At 43.2% G+C, this 20503-nt stretch overlaps 1 protein-coding gene across 4 annotated transcripts; it reads left to right on the forward strand.

Annotated features, from left to right (window-relative positions):
- The first annotated feature begins 8962 nt into the window (after positions 1 to 8962).
- LOC106581236 (KH domain-containing, RNA-binding, signal transduction-associated protein 1) lies at positions 8963 to 20142 on the forward strand. 4 transcript variants are annotated; one of them, XR_006769225.1, is made up of 12 exons: positions 8963 to 9326; positions 12351 to 12478; positions 14641 to 14757; positions 15140 to 15286; positions 15453 to 15589; positions 15680 to 15944; positions 16617 to 16693; positions 16846 to 16904; positions 17120 to 17289; positions 19112 to 19177; positions 19606 to 19640; positions 19766 to 20142. XR_006769225.1 is itself a non-coding variant. In XM_045715266.1 (9 exons), exons 1-9 carry the CDS (start codon positions 9167 to 9169, stop codon positions 17224 to 17226), a joined length of 1197 nt encoding a protein of 398 aa, XP_045571222.1. In that variant the 5' UTR covers positions 8963 to 9166; the 3' UTR covers positions 17227 to 18183. The 4 variants fall into 4 exon arrangements, 2 of the variants coding, with proteins under 2 accessions (XP_045571222.1, XP_014018821.1); XR_006769224.1 differs by having other exon boundaries at positions 19606 to 20142; XM_045715266.1 differs by lacking the exons at positions 19112 to 19177; positions 19606 to 19640; positions 19766 to 20142 and having other exon boundaries at positions 17120 to 18183.
- Positions 20143 to 20503: the final 361 nt, after the last annotated feature.

Below are 20503 nucleotides of genomic sequence, written 5' to 3' on the forward strand. Positions count from 1 at the left end.
ACAGACCATTGGAAGAAGAATACTGTATGGACATGACATGTTCAACCCCATTGGACCATCATTGAATGCTATTTTATGTCACACAGGTTTTCTGAATTTTGTTTAATCTATGACACAATAATAATGGTTCAATGGGGTTTAACATAAATGAAACACAATGTAAAGAACCCAATAGAAAGAAAGAGTCCACACACAGAAAGTGCAATAACAGCTTCCACATTTGTACCTTTGGCCATTTTTCCGAGTGGATGAACTGTCAAACACAAATCTAACAACAGAAAAATAAACATTTGATTTGGCTGTTCCATTTCAAAATGATGAAAGATGTGAAAAATCTGATGCTACCTGCTAGACTGAAGTCCTCCCCTAGGAGAAGAACAAAGGCATACACTTCTCCATGCAGCTCTATCCCCAGATGAACTCTTCTATGGAGGGAGTGATATTTACATAGTGTTATGGGAGTGTATCAGAACATTTTAGTGAATTTGTGAATCAAACACTGGATTAGAAGACCTGTGTCCTTTCTACCTGGTGAAGAATTATAAGGATATCTACAGGAAATAATACTTTTGGCAAAGAAGATCTGAAATTACTATAAATTGATAAGTATGAATGTATGTTTTGGTATTAAGTATTTTATCTTCCCTTTTTTGCTATATTTGAGATATTTATTATTCTTTACCTTCACAACCTTAATCTAACCAACAGTACAATGCCACACAGACATTGTTGAGGTCTACAAAGGTCTACATTGGGGTATACATTTCTGTCCACTAGAGTAAGAAGAGTAATATTTCAGAGAGCTTTATGGTAGCACAACACTACTTGGTGATTGATTGGCCCCATCAAAATAAAAGTAATGTATCGATGTGAGGCTTTGCTTAAGGATAGTCCACTCTTTAAACTCTTAAACAGAGGAAGAGGGAAGAGGTGGTGTACTGTGCTGCCCAATTATTGTCTTGTCTCTCCCAGAGCCCAACAGTCTTTCATTCATTCATATTCTGGGAATTAGCCTCTCTGACCATTAGAGATAAGGAGAATCCTGCTAATCAAAGTCCTGCTCTGCTTCACAATAACACATAGACAGTACAGTAGGTGCATGGAGAATAAATTAGGCCTGCACATTGGTCTAGCCAGTTACATGTGGAGGAAGTAGATTGAAAGGAGCACACCAAAATGACATTGTCCTTGCACATCATTGTACTGATGATGTGCTGCTATTTGACTGCCCCAATTTACATACTGTAGAATCCTCTGACATCCTACTCTGTGGAGAAGAATGGATATACAAAAACAAAGATAAACGAGTCCAAGATAAACTGACTGAATTTTTTACAGCGCCCATTCTAATGAAACTCAAATTAGCACAAAGAACTTGTCTCTTCCCTGTAAATATTTTCCATGACATGTTCTGTCTTGATTGCACTGTTATTACTGTAGTCAGGCTGATATCAATGATGAATCAAAGAACAAAAGGAGTGTTTGTTCTTCTTCCCCTTTTTTTTCATAAGTCAGTCTTGGAATGCTCTGTTCTCTGAGATGAACAATATGACTCTTTAGTGAGCATCGAGACATTTTGTTTTGTTTAGTCCTTAAAGCTTAGAGCTGGTGCGCTGTGATATTGATTGAGCTTCTATTCCCCATTTCAATGTGAATGCTCCCTCCCCCCGAGATTCAAGATCTTCCCATACTCTGGAAGATGCAGATGCCTTTCCCAGTGTGTGTCTCTGTGTGTGTGTGCATGTGAAAGAGAGAGAAACGTAGATACTTTGCTGAATCAAGGGTGCAGTCAATTTACCGTCAAAGAAAAAATTGTACATTACCTTGTACATTGCTGCATTATACAGTAACGCGAAGCATTGATTATAGCATTGATTATACAGACTATTCCATTAGCCTCTTGTGCCATTAATTATGTATAGCTCAATTATTTATATGCCAATGATATCCCAAGCATTGATGTCAATTCCTCACCAGATAATGCATTGCAATCAATATTTACATTGCATTACCTCAAAACGTAACTTATGTGTGCATCTTTTTTCCCCCAGGGCCTCATATTTAAAACCTTTAAAATTCCCTAACATGGGCATGCACTCTAAAAGGGCATTAGTCAAATCAGTATGGAGACCAGAGGAGCTTGTTCCTGCAGGAATCTTTTAATCGCCCTCTCGGTCCCGTGTGGGCCCGTGGGTTTTTGTTCATTCAAATCGAGTGACAAGATCTTTTGATAATAATGGAATTTTTTTTCATTTTTTTCACCCAGCTTTTAACTAAAATCTGATGACATGGTTAACATTTTTTGATTTCATGTTGAATTCATGTTAGTTGACAACTCAATCAAATCTAAATCAAAATCAGACGTTGCACTGACGTACACGTGCACTGCGCCCTGTGGGGTGTGTAATACAATACTGCCAATTTCCCTAATATTTATATACACATTGTGTCACGTCTACTCCCGCTCCCCCACTCCGGCGCTCAATGTTGTCAGTCTACTCCCGCTCCCCCACTCCGGCGCTCAATGTTGTCAGTCTACTAACTACCTATCCGGCAACCCATCATTATGCACACCTGCGCCCCATTATTAGACACACCTGGACTTTATCACTACCCTGATTACCTTTATTTAGCCTTCCGTTGTGATCAGTCCTGAGGTGTTATTGGTTTTCTTGCACGTTCACTATGCTTCCCATGTTTGTGTTTTTGTATTTGTTCCATATTAAACGCACCTTCTGCACCTGCTTTCTGACTCCCGGTGTATACGTTACAGAACAACACCTCACAATATAGAAGTAGCAGAAGATTCAACCCTCTTCCAGATGGTTAATGAACAAGGTCATCTACTCCATCAACACCACGACCAGCTGGTGAAACTGGGTACGGCCATGGAGGTTCTCCACGTTCTCCACTGCCTCAACACCACCAGCGAGGTTCTCCATACCCTTATCAGAGGGCCTCCTACCACGGGTGGTCACAGTGAGCCAGCTCCCAACCTACCCAGTCGTCCGCCCAGGTCAGCGATGCCCGAATATGACGGCACTCCATCGAATTGCCATGGCTTCCTCCTCCAGTGCTCCCTCTATTTCGCCTATCAGACGGGAGCCCCCATCACCAATAGGTCCACAATAATTTCCCTGTTGACCGGACGGGTTTTTGAAGTGGACTACGGGCGTCTGGGAGAGGAGGAGCTGGGTTTCTATGAGAGGTTCAGGGCGGTCTTCGACCATCCTCCAGAGGGTAGAGAGGGAGGTGTGACTTTTCCAGCTCTGGCAGGGTGCCCAGACAGCTGCGGAGTACGCCCTCACCTTTCGGACTGTGGCAGCCTCCAGCGTAATGAATGAGCTGACACTCCGCACTCTATTCCACAGTGGACTGCTCCTTCTTCAGGAGTGCGGTGTCCACCTCGCCACTCGCCTCCCTCCTTTAGCTGTCCTGAGGCAGAGCCTGAACACATGGAGGTAGGGGCCACAGAGACAGCTGGGGCTCTGTCCCTATTGCGGCCAGGAGGGGCACCAGCTTCGGGGTCCACTAGAGCAGAGGGACGGCCCTGTGACCTTCCGTCTCCCGGGGTAGGCGTGAGTATTCCATTACTATCATATTCCGCCAAACCCCTTATGGTTCCTATTTCACTGGCTGGCTGTCCCTCAAATGTTGTCTCTACAGCTATAGTGGATTCTGGTGCCGCTGGGAAGGAACTTCATTTACCAGGCCCTCACCTCCTCTCTGAACTTAACCTCATACCTGCTCTCCTCTCCTTTTCCTGTCCAAGCCCTAGATATGTGACCATTGGTGTCCGGCACAATTATTCACATCACCGCACCACTCACCATCACCATGGGACCCATGCACCAGGCAACCCTTCCCTTCTTCATCACTATCGCACCCGTACACAAGGTAATCCTCGGCCACCCATGGCTCCAAAGTCACAACCCCACCATCTCATGATCGAGCATGAAAATCACCGCCTGGGGACCAGGATGTCAGAGGACCTGCTTCCTCATACCCTGTGGTTCCACGCCGGTTGAGAGTCCGGTAAGTGCCCACCAGCCCATCAATCGGTTCTCCCGTATTGTTGGCCCTGTGTTTTGGGACGTACATGTGGACATCCGCCAGGCTCTGGAGAGGGAACCCACTCCTGCCACCTGCCCTCCAGAATGCATTTACATCTCCACGGTGGTGAGAGATTGGCTGTTGACCTGGGAACATACATCCCTTGCCGCTGGACACCCAGGTATCACTCGCACCATCTAATCCCTCCAAGAAGTACTGGTGGCCCACCTTGGTGCAGGACGTTGCCCACTGTCAACTCGTGCTCTATATGTACCCAATCCAAATCACCCCGGCACGCTCCAGCAGGGAAACTCCTTCACCTACCCGTGCCTCAGCAACCTTAGTCCCATCTGTCCATAGGTTTTGTTACTGATCTTCCCTCGTCTGATGGTTTCACCACTGTTATGGTTGTTGTGGACACATTCTCCAAATTTTGCCATTTTATCCCTCTCTCTAGTCTCCCTACCGCTCTCCAGGTCGCTGAGACACTATTCCAGCAGGTCTTTCAACACTATGGCCTTCCGGAGGACATCATCTCCGTCCGTGGTCCCCAATTCACGTCACGGGTATGGAGAGCCTTCATGGAGAAGCCGGGGGGGGGGGGGTTCACAGTCAGCCTCACATCTGGGTACCGGCCTCAGTCAAATGGGCAGGTAGAGAGGACCAACCAGGAGCTGGGGAGGTTCCTTAGGAGTCACTGTCAGGACCGGGAGTGGGCCTGGTTCCTTCCCTGGGTGGAGTATGCCCAGAACTCACTTCGTCACTCCTCCACCGGGCTGTCTCCCTTCCAGTGTGTCCTTGGGTACCAGCCGGCCCTGGCTCCGTGGACCCCGAGCCAGACCGACGCTTGTGCAGTGGATAAGTGGTTCCATGGGGCGCAGAGGAGGTTTGGAAAGCTGCCCACGTGAGGCTCCAACACGCTGTCAAAACGAGCAGGCGGACCGCCACCACGGTGAGGCTCCCGTGTTCCATCCTGGTGATTGCGTCTGACTCTCCACCAGGAACCTCCCACTTCGCCTGCCCTGCCAGAAGCTGAGCCCCCGGTTTGTAGGGCCATTCAAAGTCCTCCAGAGGGTTAATGAGAACTTACCGATTCCAGCTCCTCATTTACTACCAGATCTTACCCTGTCCCCTGGATCTTATGCTGTCCCCCACGACACCCCGCCGCCTCCCTTGTACATCGAGGGAAGCCCCGCCTATGCTGTCAGATCCCTCCTGAACTCTCAACGTCGTGGGGATTGGCTCCAGTACCTGGTGGACTGTGAGGTGTCCCAACATCATCAAGGGTTTCCACCTTCACCATCCAGACCAGCCCGCTGCTCGCCCTTGGGGTCTTCCCGCTGGCCGATGTCGGTGGGGGGGTACTGTCATGTCTACTCCCTCTCTGGCACTTGACGCCTCGGGTCTACTAACTACCTGTCCTGGCAACCCATCATTATGCACACCTGCGCCCCATTATTAGACACACCTGGACTTCATCACTACCCTGATTATTCCCCCTTTATTTAGCCTTCCGTTGTGATCAGTCCTGAGGTGTTATTGGTTTTCTTGCACGTTCAGTACGCTTCCCATGTTTGTGCTTTTGTATCTGTTCCATATTAAACGCACCTTCTGCACCTGCTTTCGGACTCCCGGCGTATATATTACATGTTGGATGCTGGTTATGTGTATCTTATAGTGTCGTCTCAATACACTCCACCTTTGTGCTTCCAGCTCCCACACAGCCTATTTAATTAAGTGTATTTAGACATTTGTCTTGTCTGCTGTTCACTTTAGATGAACATGCCACAGCCTGGGAATAAAGTTATAATCTCAAACGGGTATCAGACTCTATGAATAGTTAATTCAATATCTACTGTAATAACTGGCAGAGATCATTGCTGAATATAATACTGAAACAGTGGAAACATTCTAGAGTAAACTTTCTCACCATTAGGCTTCTCCTTTCAGATCAACAGCACAAATCCCTCTGATCCTCTACTGCCTAAATCTGTTTGCGTGCCATCAATAGTGACATTTGTTGGTTCCCTGTGACATGATTGAATCAGTCTGTCCTCAGGGCTGATCTTAAGGGCTCAAACTGTAACCCTAAGGGAAAGGTCCATCCATAGACACCATTATGTCTCACAGGGCTGAGCTGTGGTGAGATATCACTGTTTAGCCAATCTAAGGGAGACCAGACACTGTTCCCTTGGCATTGTTTGGTGAGAGCCACAATAGCTCACCACCACTGGCACAGTCTGTCCAGATCACAATAATTTGAGGTCAAGTTACGGCCTCTTTGTTGATACTCTGAGCAGGCATCTATCGATGTGCCATTTTCGAGAACGAAAATTATACTGCTCAGTGTAAAAGATATGTAAAGTAAAGGAGATTATATTTCTCCACATCCAGTCTAAAGACTGCTTACTTGTCTGTTTCCATCTCTATTTTACTCTGACCATTGTTGGCCTTTATGTGCTGTTTTGGTTGAGTTTGGCTTTTGAGAAATCCATCCAGCTAAAGAGGCATGCCAGGTTATTATCAGAGCTTCTGTTGAGAACACTGCTATTTTCCCATTCACTTGGCAAAGTCAGAAACAAATCATTGGTTTCAGGTTCCTTTGTATAAATTGATTAGTCATCTCCAACATGATCCATTGTGTGTAATTCTTCCAGGGACAGACTATATTAGTACTGCGGGGAGGATAATGTGAGACAGCATCCTAATAACTTACAGGAGCTGCTGCTGTAGTGATCTGAATTATCCTGGGATATTTTTAGCACTCTTGCTCTCTACAGTAAGTTTGCTCTTTACTGGATAAGGACTTTCTTTTGGGGATTCAACAAGGACTATTAAAACCAGTTGAGCTGATAACTGTATTTTTTACATGTATTTTTATTTAGCCTTTATTTAACTAGGCAAGTCAGATAAAGAACAAATTCTTATTTACAATGATGGCCTACCAAAAGGCCTCCTGCGGGGACGGGGCCTGGGATTTAAAAAATAAAATAATAAATACAATATAAATATAGGACAAAACACACATCACAACAAGAGAGACACAACACTACATAAAGAGAGACCTAAGACAACATAACAAGGTATCAAAACATTACAACGCAGCATGGTAACAACACAACATGACAACAACATGGTAGCAGCACAAAAACATGGTACAAACATTATTGGACAAAGGTCAAGAAGGTAGAGACAACAATACATCAAACAAAGCAGCCACAACTGTCAGTAAGAGTATCCATGATTGAGTCTGAATGAAAAGATTGCGATAAAACTGTCCAGTTTGAGAGTTTGTTGCAGCGAACTGAAAAGAGGAGCGACCCAGGGATGTGTGTGCTTTGGGGACCTTTAACAGAATGTGACTGGCAGAACGGGTGTTTTATGTGGAGGATGAGGGCTGTAGTAGGTATCTCAGATAGGAGGGAGTGAGGCCTAAGAGGGTTTTATAAATAAGCATCAACCAGTGGGTCTTGCGACGGGAATACAGAGAAGACCAGTTTACAGAGGAGTATAGAGTGTAGTGATGTGTCCTATAAGGAGCATTGGTGGCAAATCTGATGGCCGTATGGTAAAGCACATTTAGCCGCTCGAGAGCACCCTTACCTGCCGATCTATAAATTATTTCTCCGTAATCTAGCATGGGTAGGATGGTCATCTTAACCAGGGTTAGTTTGGCAGCTGGGGTGAAAGAGGAGCGATTACGATAGAGGAAACTAAGTCTAGATTTAACTTTAGCCTGCAGCTTTGATATGTGCTGAGAGGAAGGACAGTGCACAGTCTAGCCATACTCCCAAGTACTTGTATGAGGTGACTACCTCAAGCTCTAAGCCCTCAGTCTTGCACTGTTTCGCTATGGTTTTAGTCATCATTCTAGCAAGAGGACAATATTTTAATGTGGTAGTGTTTCCCCCCCTAGAAAATGTGAATGAATAAGCCTTTTCATATTTTATATTATATCCATATATAGTTAGAATCTGTTTTAGGAACGTCTACCCAAAATATTTCACCTTCTTTATTATGTCAAATCATGACATTACTGATAGTCAGAATCTGGTAAATTTGTTTACATCTAAATCAACATTTGGGCCATTTAAACAGCTTGCATCCTACCCATATACAAGGGGAGAAGGGCTATGTAAAGGGTTCGAGTTTGACATTCTGACCATATGCAATGTGTCTGCCTCCGACATAAAACGAATGTTTGACTTCCACTCAAAATTACTTATTTAATTATTTTAGATCGAAAGAAGTGTGTAGGACGCGTTCTTTATCGTAGAACAATGAAAGTTGTGTATTTAGATCCGCCTGCTCAAGATCAATTCAGCAAATTGCTTTGATATATCTTGTGCAGTGAAGCATTCGAGCTGGATAAAACAAATTAAAAACTCCCGTAGACGTAACGTTGCAGTGAAGCGATATAAAGGCACGTAATGATTCAGCCGACCACCGGAGGGGGGCAAATACCCGTTCATTCGACAGAGTCATAGGAAAGTCTGGATGGCTGTCTTGTGACTTATAAAACGGTGGGAAATCTATAAAATAAGTCATGTAAACATATACATATATTTTTAAGTAATTCTAGTACCCGATTTCGGGGACTGTCAGTTTGAGGTTTTAACTAACTAATATTCTGCCTAAGAAGATCTGTGATTTAAAAAGAAAACTAACAAAGATGCACTTAGCCTTCTGCAAAGAGTTGTTCAGATAGGTATCAGCTAGTAAACTGTTTTTTTCCCCCTGTACAGGCCAACAACAAATTAGGGATCAAACAACAAAATAAGTAGTTTATATTCTTGCTTTCTTGACATAAATCTTCTGCAAAAGTTGAACGTTGCCGACTCACTGGCCATCGACTAAAAAACACTGCCTCTTTAAATCCACTAGGCAGCCTCGTTTCCGATTTATACACCATGTGACGTAATTATTTTGCACAAGAAGAACATCGTCTGTTCTACCAACCTCTTTTGTTCACAGCCCGCTCTCGGTTACCGCTAAAATACGGACAACGTGTATCTAGCTAGTTACCGGGGAATAACATTCGATAACAAAACGCTAGTAAACGTAATACAGTGCGTTGTTTTGGGGTACTGCCGACCGCTTTGAAACCAAGTGAATGAAAGCTTTGCAGAACGTGAGCGACATGAGTACCGACGTTAAGCCCGAGCCTAAAAAAGGCAAAATGGAGAATGAAAGCAAATATCTCCCCGAACTTCTGGCAGAAAAAGACAGCCTGGATTCGTCATTTACTCACGCAATGAAACTGATATCTGCAGGTAATTTATCACATTTTGATTGAAATGCATATTCGCAGTGACTCCTGAATTTGCTTGTTAGTTATAGTACGCTATCTGGGGTAGTTGAAAGAATGACGATGGCTAACTAACGTACTGTAGCTACGTTAGCTAGTAGTCAAACCGTTCTGGTTTGTAACGTTAACCCATTGATTACTACAACAAATTATTTGAAACGTTGACCTATTTGTGAAACGTTGACCTCTCGTTCATATTTGCCATAAAGGAAACGGCTTGGGCTAAACCTACACCGCTATGTACTGTAGTGTTTTTCTTGGGGTTTTTTTCTCCCTTGGACAATGGTTGCTGTGGAAAGAGGCATGTTAGCACGAGGTTCTAAGGTAGAGGCATGGCACCAAGTGGGGGTGTAGTGATGTAACTAACGTTAAAGGGATAATCCACCCAAAACCACAAATTCCTGTGATTTACTGTGTAAAGTAACAATTGAACGACATATATTTTTTATATAAGCTTGGTAGCAGCATGTGAACATCTCTATGGCAGGGGTGGGCCATCATTTTGTCTAGAGGACCACATGGGGATTAAAAAAAATATCCAGAGGGCCGCACCGATGTTTTTATTCATCCGGAACAATGTGCATTTTTATATATATTTTTTGGCTCAAACCTGCCGGCCAGATTGAATGTTGCCGAGGCAGCATATAGTTGGCGCTAGATCTGCACATCTAGGATTGTGCATTCCCGGTAATACACGTGTAGACCGGCTCATACATAAAGCATCCTTCATTCAGACTGCAAGGCATACTTTCCCTCAACCATCTAATGGCGAACCGCAGAGGAAAAACGGGAAACGTGTATCGCCTTCATTAAACACAATTGCCCCCACCTTCAGCCAAGGGTGTGCAATATCCTAAATTGCCTGAAAATAGTGGGGAAATTGTTTTTAGACTACACATTCCCGCCGTTTTTTTCCCCCGGCTGCTCGCAAATTGGGCTTCCAAGGCACTGCATCTCAACGTTAGAAGCGTCACTACAGACACTCTGGTTCGAATCCCGGCTGTATCACAACCGGTCGTGATTGGGAGTCCCATAGAGTGGCGCACAGTTGGCCCAGTGTCGTTTGGTCGGTGTAGGCCGTCATGATAAATAAGCATTTGTCCTTAATTAACTTGCATAGTTTAAACAAATTGAAAAATGATTCCTTTGACCAGAGGATGCTTTATGTAGGAATCGTTCACGTGGGACACTGGTGTATTACTGGGTATACACGTCAGTCCTAGACAGTGCCGATTTAGCGCCCCCTATCGGCTGCATAAGATTTAGCGCCCCCTATGGGCTGCCTAAGCTGTTGCTAGCTACACACAATATCAGCATGTAAAGTAGCCAGTTAGTGCGGTTCTTATAGGTGATTTTACATCTATCATTTTGAACCTGCAGATCGTGTGGCCTGGCAGTGGAGTTTTCCATTTGCAACTGCCCTTTGGCCACACACAAATGCGATTTCTCCCCTTCCCCTGTGGGAGAGCACCATTGAGCTGGGGGTGGGGAGAAAATAGCATTGCGTGGTGGGATTTGAAGGAAAAACTGAGTTGAATAATTAGGTCCACTGATTACTTTGAGCACATCGAAGTGAAATATATACACTGTCATGGCGATATAGACAAGCGGATGCTTTCTAGGCAAGTATGACTATGATTTCCTGATTTCAGAATTCATTAAAGTTAAATCATGGTGACGTTGTCAATAGTCCATGTTATGAGTGGATAAAATAACTATCTTCAAATTTCCCGGGGTGGATTAGCCCTTTAACATGGCTGTGATGGCCACTCATGAACTTCCCAGAAGACATACAAATTGTAAGGCTTGTTGAAGGCTGCTTGTGAAGGCATTTGCCAGTCAGTGATGGGGTTGGCTTGCAGTTCTTGTTTGGAACAGTAGCTAGTTGGCTAACAATATATGAAATGTGGCTGCTTATTTGTTAGTGCTGTAAAAATGTGTAGTTAGCTGGTGAGTTTCTTTTTTTTTCTCTCGAAGTAGTTAAGCATGACTGGTTGTCTCACCTAGAATGAATGCACGTTAACTGTAAGCCGCTTTGAATAAGGGAGTCTACTAAATGACTAATGTAAATGAATCCAGCATTTACAGTTGGATTCCTGAGTTTCTGGCAGATATTTGAAATTGATAGACACCAGCTAGTGTGCACATCTGCAGTTTGATGTCTGCTGCAAAGTTACTGTACAATTCTGTAGGCAGCGAATTGTTATGCCTGTTGGGACCTCTGCCAGCAATGTCATGGCTAAGTGTCAGACGAGGTTATAAACAGCTTCATCCTGCTGCAGTGCCAGTTAACTGTGTTATTGCAGCTTGCCTCTCCCCCAGCACCAATTTCTACCAGACAGTTCCCCACTACCTGTCTGTCTCAAACTAAACAGGAGCGTGCATTACAAGTTTGTATTCTACAGTCTGATCAGCCATTGTTTTGGTAATTATGTCAAATTAATGCTGTGTCTCATTCTTGAGACTCACCCTAACTTCCCCATTGCACCCAATCATAACAATTACAGCATCAGGGTTGGAGACTAAAGGCCAACTTGACATTTTCCCTAGGATTTATATCAGGCCTGTTTGCCAGTTCTGAGGATTTCATAATTATAAGGGTGTCTTAGTTTCCCCATAATGTATTGGGATGTTGGCGGTTGTGCAAAGTCTCTAATGCCTGCAGAATTTCACTGTTGGGGCATCGGTGTTGTAGAGGATTAGAGACCAATTGTCACACAACTGTCTGTTCTATGCCAGTTGTCTGTGTGAGGAAATGTGGGCGCTAAAATGTCTGGATCATTTGGCTTTTGTCTTGACTCCAGGATCTTCTCTAGTAGGGCAATGCTCCGATGTTGCTACTTTAATTATTTCTACTTGGATTTGACCAAGCTCTGCTAATTGCTTGTGAATTATGAACATTTAATGAAGCACTTGCAATACGTTTTATCTTTAACAATGGTACAGTGATAATTTACTCAACTAAAAACCCATGTTTTCCTGTCTGTAGAGATCGAAAGGATTCAGAAAGGAGAGTCAAAGAAAGAGGCAGAAAGAGAAACATACTTGGACCTGTTTACCACAAAGAACATCAAGGTCAAAGAACGTGTGCTTATTCCTGTCAAGCAGTACCCAAGGGTGAGTAAAGTTCTCTTGGTCTCCATTGAAATGTAAATTCTTTTTGGGGGTGTCCAATCTTTAGCCTGACTTCTGAACGATTTATGATAGAATCGTGCAGTTTGGGCTATCGTGTTTAAAATGTGTTTACTTTTGGGGGGGACATAATTACACATTTGTAGACTGCAAGAAGCCCAAACAGATATAATATTGTACTAGAACATAATAATCTCAAACCTTGTTTGTATATGGTCAAGTACACTCAGTGACCAGTTTATTAGGTACACCCATCTAGTACCAGGTCGGATCGCACTTTGCCTCCTGAACAGCCTGAATTCTTCAGGGCATGGAAAAGTTGCTCAGTTATCAAGGGACCTAATGTCTGCCAGGAAAACATTTCTTACACCACTGCCACCAGCCTGTACTGTTGACACAAGGCAGGATGGGGCCATAGACTCATGCTCGATTGTCCACTGTTGGTGAATGCGTGCCCACTGGAGCCTCTTCTTGGTTTTAGCTGATAGGAGTGGAACCGGGTGTGGTCGTCTGCTGCAATAGCCCATCCGTAACAAGGACCGCCGAGTTGTGCGTTCTGAGATGCTGTTCTGCACACCACTTTTGTACTGCGCTCTTTGTGGCCAATCCTGTTAGCTTGCGGGATTCTTGACATTCTCCTTCAACCTCCCATCAACAAGCGGTCTTTGCCCACAGGACTGCCACTGACTGGATGTTTTTTTTTTTTTTTCTTCGCCATTCTCGGTAAACCCTGGATACCAAGAGGCTGGACTTTTCTGAGAGGCTGGAACCAGTGCAGATGGCACCGACTATTATACGACAGAGTTGCTTAGGTCACTCGCTTTGCCCATTCTAACATTCGATAGAACAGTAACTGGATGCCTGTCTGCCTGCTTTATATAGCAGGCCATGTGACTCACTTTCTGTAGGAGCGAACTGTTTTCATGAATTGGGTGGTGTACCTTAACTGGTGTATATCTCGCATGGGAGTAATTTAGAACAGATTTCCAAAATTAAAATCTCTGGTCTTATTCACCCCCCCCCGGTTGCTCAGAACTTGAAAGGCCAAATAAAATTGTCTGCCAGTGGGGCAACCCTGCCCTACTTCATCTGGCTCTCCTTTACTGTCAAGGGACTGACATGGAATGAAAACAACTTCCACCCCTCAGGGTTTTCAGTGACCAACTTTAATGGATATGACTGCATGTAGTGGAATGATGCTTTTTAATTTCAGGGAATGAAGTTGAAATGCCATTTCAGTGCTCATTCAGATATGCAGTGTAGACATCCGTATCATTCCATTCTGGAACTTCGTGCATATATTATGACTATGACACGTCTCTGTTGGTGATTGTTCAATGAAGTGTTGTCATTGGTGTAAATTTTCACTTGAGAAATACTGCACCAAACATCTTAGTTGGATGTAAAATTGTGTGGCTAAGATCTCTTCTGCAAAAATGTCAATTAATGACTGATTTATTGAGTTATGAATTAATCTATTTTGAGGATGTTTACTGGCTATGGTGTTTCAAGATGGACAAGTGCTACTATTGTCATTTTGCAAGCTCACTCGTTCGGGTCACATAGCAGAATTTGGCTAGGGGCCTGCCAAGCTGAAACATGAGCAAGGCTTAAGACCCCCCCCCGTGGTGTCTAAATATGAAAAAATACAAAATGGTCCACGTAAATGGGCAATTGCAGAAAGAGTGGTGTTGGTTTGACCATCTGATAATTGAAATTCCTTCCTCTTAATTTCGGTGTGCCAAAACAGCTCTCATATCACCGCCATTAAACATGGACCGATCTCAGTATCTCTTGGGCAGGCTCTCGCCCTCTTTTTCATTTGAGTAAGGAAAAAGGTTGAGGAGAAACCAAATGGCCCTAGCTGTCACGTTAGGTGCCTGAGTGACAAATTAATCTATAAATGTTACCTGCTCTGGCCTGGTTTCCCCCCCATTGCAGCAGACTGCCTGTCTCGGGCACCGCTTGCCTGTCCCTGATCTCCCTTAGCCGGGATGGGAAAGGCGTGCATCACACTATACGTTGGATAGGTTGTGCTACGATATCTTCCGCAGCCTAGCAACATGATATAATATGACCCTTATGAATGAAACAACCTGCACCAACAGAGGCCATTTGTGTAATCTCTTTTCAAATTCTTTCTTCAGTTCAACTTCGTTGGTAAGATTCTGGGACCCCAGGGGAACACGATCAAGCGACTCCAGGAGGAAACGGGAGCAAAGATCTCTGTGTTGGGCAAAGGTTCCATGAGAGACAAGGCGAAGGTAAGAATGTCGGGAGGCGCTGACCAGGTACATGTGTGGAGTCCCTTTGAAACAAACATTTATCAATCGAATGTGTATTGGGGAAATTTACTGAGTAGCATCGGACTTAATTTAAGCAATAAGGTCCGAGGGGTTGTGATATATGACCAATATACCAAGGCTAAGGGCTGTCCTTAGGCAAGACGCAACGCGGTGCGCCTTGACACAGTCCTTAGCCGTGGTATATTGGCCATATATCACAACCCCTTGAGGTGTCTTATTGCTATTATAAACTGATTACCAATGTGATTAGAGCAGTAAAAAGGTTTTGTCATAGCCGTGGTATACGGCATTCAGGGCTGGAACCACCCAGTTTATGTAATTTTTTCATTGTTAATTTCAGGAGGAAGAGCTGAGAAAGGGTGGTGAGCCCAAATATGCTCATCTGGGTATGGAACTGCATGTCTTCATAGAGGTGTTTGCCCCCATACCTGAGGCATACCTGCGCATGGCTCATGCCATGGACGAGGTCAAGAAGTTCCTCATCCCTGTAAGTATCCCAGAGAGCATCCTGCTTCAGCCACAGACATTTAAAGTTGTGATCTATGGGTTGATCTATGATGGCTTAGCAATGGCCCAAGATTTTCCATGCTGCTGCTATGTTCTAATCACGGACCTGCCATGTTAATGTAGCTACTACTTTCTTTACTTATAAGCAGGACACCATGGATGGTATCTGCCAGGATCAGTTCATGGAGATTGGCTACCTAAATGGAGGTCAGGACTCACAATCCAGGGGAAGAGGGGGCCCCCGAGGCAGGGGAGCACCCCCACCCAACTCTGCAGGAGCCAGGTAGGATTCAGTGCCTTTGGCAACCCCTTATTTTTGAAGACCACAATCTTTCCAACTTTAAATTTACAAATATATTTTGTTTTTCTTCAGGGGGCGAGGAATGCCACCTCGTGGAGGAGCCCCTCGTGGTGGAGCTTCCCGAGGAGGGCCACCCAGGGGTGGGTCCACCAGAGGGGCTCCAGCTGGCCGGGGTGGACCCCCTTCCACACCCGCTAGAGGAGGCACAGCACAACGTTCCAGACCCCCCGCACAAGGGACACAAAGGATGCTCCCGTCCCCAGCCCACTCCCACCAGCAGCACCAACGTCAGCACCAACATGCACCACCACCCAAGGCTGACGCCTATGATGAATATGTAAGTCAAACCACTCAATTAAGTCATTGTGCTGTGTGCCTAGTTTCTTTCAGAACTAAAGAAGAGCTGTCAGTTTGTTGTATTTATTATAGGTCTATTTATCACGGCTGACATGTCACCTCTTCATTCATGGTTATCTGCCATTGATTTATATCTACACTAGATCACTGATAGGGGCCGCTGTGTTGAATCAACTATGCCTCCATTTTGGCACTTCTAACATTGTAAAATATTTTGGGAGCAATAGGAAATTAATTTATTAATGTCTACATTTGTTTTTGCCACACTTGTTCTTTTGTACACCTTAGTGCATATGTGAGCTAAACATAAACAAATGTTCCTTAAATTAGCATTTTCGATTAGTAATGTTACTGACCCCACAAACTTAAATACTTCTGCTTTTGTCCTTCAGAAATTATTGAACTACTGTAGAATCCCACTTATTTTTAAGGAGGATTGCTCCTACTGGGGAGTGCCGCTGACCGTTGGCTTCAGTCTCAATGGCCAATGTATAGCATCAGCAATCCAGGGTTTTTAGAAATCATTGGTATCAGCCCAATGGAACCGTTCTAGTCCACTTGAGTTGTTTGTTCTGACATTACTCTAGCATTGTATGTTGTACATGTACCTTGTCATTCTGTGGTTAATTGTTTGTGGTCTTCGTTTCCCCAGCCTGCCTATGAAGAAAGCTATGCTGAGCCTGCATATGAAGGTTATGACAGTTATTACAGTCAACAACCTCCACAAGCGTAAGTTTCTATCTCATAGTATAATGGCTCATTGTTAGTTTAAACAATGAAGTGGCCAATCCTCAGGACAGTGTAGGGGCGCAGACATTTCCCCTCACAATATTAATTGTAGACTCAAATTGGTGGAAGACTGTTTGACCTTCTCTTCTCAGGGATACAGAGTACTATGACTATGGACATGGAGAGGCTCAGGAGGCCTTTGAACCCTATGGTAAGATATTAGTAAATTACTGGTGGTCAAAGTTGGTACAACCAATGTTCTTATTTTCACATACATTCTCAGATGTTAAAAATGACATATTTGGGCCAAACCGGTCTTGTCAACATTTTGTACTGAATGAATTGACCACCGCTCTTTATTGCCACACTGCGTGTATCCAAACATTGACCTTTGTTTGGGACTTTTGTGTGCATTTTCTCTCGTAGCCCAGGACGATTGGGAGGGTTCGTGGCCTACCACTGGAGGCAAAGCCCCTCCTGCAAGGCAGGATAAGCGGGGGTCCTACAGAGAGCATCCATACGGAAGATACTGAATGGCTCCGGTAGAGGGTTGCCCTGGCAATTGTCTCCCGTTGTAAATCACTTTTAACTCTGAAGTAATTTCCCTCTTTTTCTTTTACATTTTCTTTGATTTTTTTTTAATGGTTTGAGAGCAGGATAACTGGATGTATCGCATCGAGTGGGCGTAGCAAGCAAATGCAAGGATTTTGATAATACGTTTCATTCAATGTTTGTTTCCACTGCATCTTTGAGTTAAGATCTAATTTAATGGTTACTTGAAGATTAAAAAAAATAATAATAATAATAATTGATACCTTGTGTAGTTTAATGTTCAAAAATGTTATTTCAGTTTGTCTGTCGTAATGAGAGGATTCAGTGGCAGTTGCAGACTCATTTAGGCTGCATTTCAAAAGTATTTTTAGCTAATAAACTTGATCAATGTAACATCGGCAACTTAGAATGAATGGGGAAGAACCTAAAAAAATTTCTGGACAATTTTTTTTTGGTAGAATCTAAAATTCCATAGGTTAAATTGTTTTTCTTAATTTTTTTTCTTACAGAGTTTTGCAATCTAGCCTTATTAGACACTTGAGACGGTCTGTCCTAAAATATCTCAGTCATTTCAATTTGACTTGATTGTGTAGTACATTCTACTTTAGATATCTTTTGCGATTGGCTTACTTTGGTCTACATCTTATTGGGCTGACTGATGGAAATTCTGGTGAATTACTCTATTTGTTGGTGTCCTACCAAGATTTGGACATGGTCCTCACAGGGTCTTTATGTAAGGGAAACTGCAGCCAACTCAATATTATGTACTTAAACTAAGGACAATTGTATTGCTATCTAAAGTTGTGCAGTCTCCAAAATGCATAGTGCTATATGTGTACTCTTGCCTAAATAGGATACTAAATATATCCACAAATGTTTTGCTGCAGTGCGTTGTATCAATAAAGCCTAATTTGTTTTTGTTTTTTTATCCAACTAAACCTGGTATTTTGCTTTTGTTGTATAGTAATGCCTTCCACTAATAAAACTGATCCTCATTTCGAGGTTCTTCACAAAACTCGAAAACAATCACCAGATTATTGCATGTACATAGGAGACAAAAGCAACCAAAAAGAACGTCTGCTCTATTTTGATAAAGGGCACATCCTCTTCATCTGTCTCTTTAATAGAGGATCTAGAAGAGACTCATTATGTCACGTAAAATAACGATGGTACCTTAAGGTAATGTATTTCCAAATACTTCGCCTGACAATGATAGTGCCTGGACTTGTATTATTTGAAGTCAATTGTTACGACAGCACATTTCCTCAAGCTTCCCAATGATCCATGTATTTTTAGTCATTTGAAATAACTGATTTTCAACAGTATTTCAAGTCAAGCTTGCAGGATTCTTACTTGACTTTAATAAAACCAGCCAGCATGACTTTGCATCAAAGAAAAATATCGCAGGAGAGAGGATGCTAAAAGCCTAAAGATCACGTCAAGAAGGTAAAATGAACCCCAACTGTCATTTGTTAGATTCTTTTTGTCTTCTGCACAAAATGCTAGAACCTGCTAGTCATCCAAAACCAGTTGTCCAAAAATACATACCTGCATAATATGCTATGATGACCTGTTTCAAACAAAATAGCTGTACAAAATTATTAGAAATGATTGTAATGCAACTCTTGCTAAAATTGAAAACAGTTATGGTCCAATCATTTCAACTGCCCTCCCTGGCTTTTTTTGTTTGGTATTTTTAGAATAATGTTAAAATAATCTAAGTCATGGTTATAAAGACTTACAACCTCCGCTTGAGTTGCATGACATTTGCAGTGGAATATTAGTCTTGCATGAATGATCGTGTTCAAGTACATGTTAGTTGTCAACAGCACTTGCACAAGGGTCTCATTGTATTTCTGTCCCCAGGTATTCCGAGTAAGTCCCTCTCTGGGTTTGAGAAAGGCATCGGACTTGAGCTGAATAAAGTCCTCGGTAAGTCGTCCATTACTCTTCAGCAATGTCATGGAATTTGACTAGGCTAAAGCTGCTATAGTATTTTGGGTTTTACTATTACTTAAATTGAGGAAAACTGATGAAACGATGGGTGAACAGTCTGCCATCCACCTGAGTATTCCTCATTTTGCGTGTGCTTGTTGAAGTTGGCCAGAAAGCTCCTAGTCCTCTTCACAACTAACTGCAATGTTTTGGGAATGGACCCTCAGGCTGAATTTTGTCAGGGTCTTTACCAGCTGTAGTGGAAGATCAAACCAGTGTTGTGACAAAGTACTTACTGCTAGACTGGAGGAAGGAGGGTGGAAATGTTGGTGATCTCCAATTTTGTTCTCAATCTCAGGTTTTGGGAAGTGCTCCGTTTTTAGTTGCTCAACAGGGTGACTTGTGAATTTTTATCGTTTCAACAGGTATAATCCAGTGAAAGGCCTTGAAGACTGCACAGGTAACTTAAGCCTGGCAGCCCCATGTTTTGTTGGGGGTTTAACTGTCAGGATTGCCACAAGGCTTTTCTTACACAAGATATGCCCATCAGTTTGCTATAAATGAGGATATGTGTGTTTGCTCCAGCACTTATGGATAATGGCACTCCTGGAATATGGCTGCTTAATGTCTGCAAGTCTCCAGAGAAAGAACATGAGGCTTACAGTGCATTCAACTTGAGAGGATGAAGTAAATGCACTGGTTCCTGACAAAGCAGCTTGGAGTAAGAGGAACCAAGTTGTATTCTGGGAAATGATGCAGACAATTACATTGATAGAAGGCACAATCTTTCTGCAATATCAAAACTGATCTACCCCCTAAAATTATAATTGCTACATTTCCTTGACTTTTTTTACCTTGTTTTACTTGTTTTTTGTGATTGTAAAATTAGTTGCCTCAGGAAGGTCTTGAATGATTTCTGTGCAGAATAACTTTGATTTCTTAAATAAATCCCAATATCCTGATTATGCTATCTTTTTGTCGGAAATTATGTTTTACATTTTAGTCATTTAGCAGACACTTATCCAGAGCAACTTACATGAGCAATTGGGGTTCAGTGCTCTGTTCAATGGCACATTGACGTAAGGGCAGAAACGTAACCCTGTTACAGGAAATCAGTCAATTGAAATATTCATTAGGCCCTAATCTATGGATTTCACATGACTGGGTGGAGGCGCAGCCATGGGAGTTGTCCCGCCCACTTGGGAGCAAGGCCCAGCCAATCAGAATTAGTTTTTTCCCCACGGGCTTTATTACAGAAAGAAATAACCCATACATTTCATTAGCTGCCTGGGTGGTTGGTCTCAGACGATCCCATAGGTGATT

Source organism: Salmo salar, chromosome ssa01 (assembly GCF_905237065.1).
Source record: "Salmo salar chromosome ssa01, Ssal_v3.1, whole genome shotgun sequence".
NCBI classification, from domain to species: domain Eukaryota; kingdom Metazoa; phylum Chordata; class Actinopteri; order Salmoniformes; family Salmonidae; genus Salmo; species Salmo salar.